Below are 2,819 nucleotides of genomic sequence, written 5' to 3'. Positions count from 1 at the left end.
GTGGTCCAGACCAACATTTTTAAATAAATTTAAGGCAACCCCAGTTTTATTCAGGGAACATACCAGAGGGATATTTTGAGGCCAGGCTGTAAAGTTGTTGTTGTGCTGGGGCCAGTTTGTTTGTTCTGCAGGAGAAAGCCAGTGGGAGTCAGAAAGTATGGTCACAGTAGTAGGGGACAGGAATGCGAAGTCAAGTGACGTAAATGAAAGTATGCAGGCTTGCTTTCCTCTATGGGAAATTTTGTGACTTTAGGGAGTTCGCAGTGTTTAGGGTGTATTTTAGATTATGCTGCCCTCATGTGGCGAGAATGAGCAAGTCACTCTGCGTCTATGGCTTTCTCTTTTTTCTTTCTCTTTTTCGAGCTCTCCTTTTCTCTCTCTTCGCATGACTCTCCTTCTCTTTTCATCTTTGCCTCTTCCTCTTGCCTCCCATCATCATCCCTCATTAGGAAAAAGCTATTAAAAACCATAAAAGCATCACATCTGGTGTTTAAACATGCAACTAAAACCTTTCCCCTATTTATGTATAATTTAATAATATCTCAAATTCCTCATCTGTTCCTCCTCTCATGACTGTCTTTTCTTCTTGTCATCCATCTTGCAGTACTCTCTCCCAGTGCTGCCATGCAGTGGTGGCACTGCTTTACCCCTTTGTATGGCAGCACACTTACATTCCTGTGCTGCCCTCGGCTATGCTCGACATCGTCTGCACCCCGACCCCGTTCATTGTCGGCCTGCTCTCCAGCTCCCTGCCCCAGCTCACTGAACTGCCCCTGGAGGAGGTCAAAGAGGCACCAATTATTAGCAGTTCACATCAATACACAAATGAAAAAATTTTGTGCTTTACAATAATGTCGGCTTTGTGTGCACAGGTTCTTGTTGTGGATCTAGGAAACAGTCGTTTTCTCAGACAGGTAAGCCATGCATTGAATCATGTTTGTGTGTTTTTTATGGCTCCGCATGATCTGTGGGTGATTTATTTCAACCTTTTCATATCTACATCTACATATCATATCCAACCCTAACCTTTTCCTTGTAGTTGGATGATGAGGACTCCATCCTGCCCCACAAGCTTCAATCAGCCCTGGAGAACGTTCTAGAAAGGAGAAGAGAACTTGCTAATGACAGAGGAGGAGACACGCCCAGTGGTAAGTCGTTACAAGGACAACTATGAAAGTTTATAGTTCCAGCTCTCTAATTTCTTGCATCTTGCATCCTTTCAGCGGTATTGTTGATTATGCTATAACTTCCTCTTTTCAGACTCTGGACATCTAGGCACTGTTGTGTCTGAGGCCTTTGTCCGTTTCTTTGTGGAGCTCGTAGGCCACTATCCACTCTTCATCATCGGCGAACGGGAGGACGGCTACTCCTCCTCGTCCTCCTCCCCAGTCCCCTGCTCCTTCCAGCGAGAGGGATTTCGTAAAGCGATCACTTCTAAGACTGTCCGTCGCTTCCTGGAGGTCTTCATGGAGACCCAGATGTTTGGCTGGTTCATCCAGGAGAGGGAGCTCCACAAACAGGCTCTGAGAGGTATAGAGGTGCGGTAGCAAGCTCAAGTTCAGATGCCAGGAGTTAATCCAGTGGTTCATGATTCTTTCTCTTTTCTCAGGACTGTTTGAAGTGAGGGTGCAGGAGTATCTAGACTCTATCCATGAGAATGAACATCGACGGGTTAACAGGTTTCTCAAAGGCTTGGGTAAGGATGTCCCTGAACTATACTTGGTCAGAATTTCTTTGGTAATAGTGAAATAAGCTCTGTTCACATGATCTACAGATCTATTGTAGGTCCATACTCACCTTAAACCAATCTTTTTTTCCATTATTCTAGGAAGCAAAATGAAATTTCTTTCCAAGAAATAATGCAACTATAATTGCAAAAAAAGCACTGAAGCACTGAAACAAGGAAAGACTTCAAGGACTGCAGAAATCGAACAAAATTCTAATTTGAGTGCTTCTTCAGAGATGCTTGACTTTGCCATCCTCATCCGTGTCAATGAGTGAGACTTGAGGGTTTTGCTCAAGGACTCATGATAGATGGGGTTACTGTTGTGAATCACAAATTGTTCCGGCCAAAGGAAGATGCTGCTGTATTTCACATAAAGGAAGGAGCTGTGGAGATATTAAAGAGGTTCCTGGTTTGTATGATATTCTTCAGACAACTGAGCACAAATAACACTGTGTACAATATAAAAACAATGTTGGTGTTAAGATTATTGCTGTAAACTACATACGGCTGACAATTAATTAAAGGATGACATGAATAAATTAGTGTAGAAAACATAGTAAATGCAGGGCATTGTTTGATAAGTATGAAAATTTGGTGAATTATATGCTACACAGTATGGTAGTCACCCTTTGTATGCATTGTAAGTTTTAAGTTCATGGTCAAGGTATTTTCTAAATCCACCAGGGGGCAGTAGTATATTTTCTCTGATTAGATGATCTTGATGCTGACCGTGACCTACCAGACAATGACACAAACCTGCTTTCCCGCTCTTTAATCCTTCGGTTTTCTTTTGGTCATAACAGTGACAACATCACAAATGCTCTGATGCTGACAAGTTAATAAATATTCAGTTTGCTGTTTTGAGGTGCTGAGTTATTGTGTTGATGTTGTCATGTTTTTTTTTTCCCCTGTCAAAACTGAAGTCCAGGTCTCCTACTCATGTTTGTAGAGTTTAGATGTCATTATTGTAAACCTTGTAAATCTCTTTTCCTACCATAGCTACTCCAGTTTGTAAATTATGAATGATGAGATTACTTTATGTTAAATACATAATGTATCAAATAACACTTTACAATAGGAGATTTGTTACACA

At 41.6% G+C, this 2,819-nt stretch overlaps 1 protein-coding gene across 1 annotated transcript; it reads left to right on the top strand.

The window, feature by feature from the left end:
* Nucleotides 1–599: 599 nt before the first annotated feature.
* Nucleotides 600–2,590, top strand: LOC111662556 (DENN domain-containing protein 2A-like). The gene is made up of 6 exons (XM_023416454.2): nucleotides 600–782; nucleotides 873–914; nucleotides 1,040–1,148; nucleotides 1,261–1,530; nucleotides 1,610–1,696; nucleotides 1,829–2,590. Exons 1-6 carry the CDS (start codon nucleotides 693–695, stop codon nucleotides 1,858–1,860), a joined length of 630 nt encoding a protein of 209 aa, XP_023272222.1. The 5' UTR covers nucleotides 600–692; the 3' UTR covers nucleotides 1,861–2,590.
* Nucleotides 2,591–2,819: the final 229 nt, after the last annotated feature.

This window comes from Seriola lalandi, unplaced genomic scaffold, assembly GCF_002814215.2.
Source record: "Seriola lalandi dorsalis isolate HSWRI2012SDOR001 ecotype SW California unplaced genomic scaffold, Sedor1 jcf7180002000594, whole genome shotgun sequence".
NCBI lineage: Eukaryota > Metazoa > Chordata > Actinopteri > Carangiformes > Carangidae > Seriola > Seriola lalandi.
This window is presented reverse-complemented; position numbering and strand designations above follow the sequence as displayed.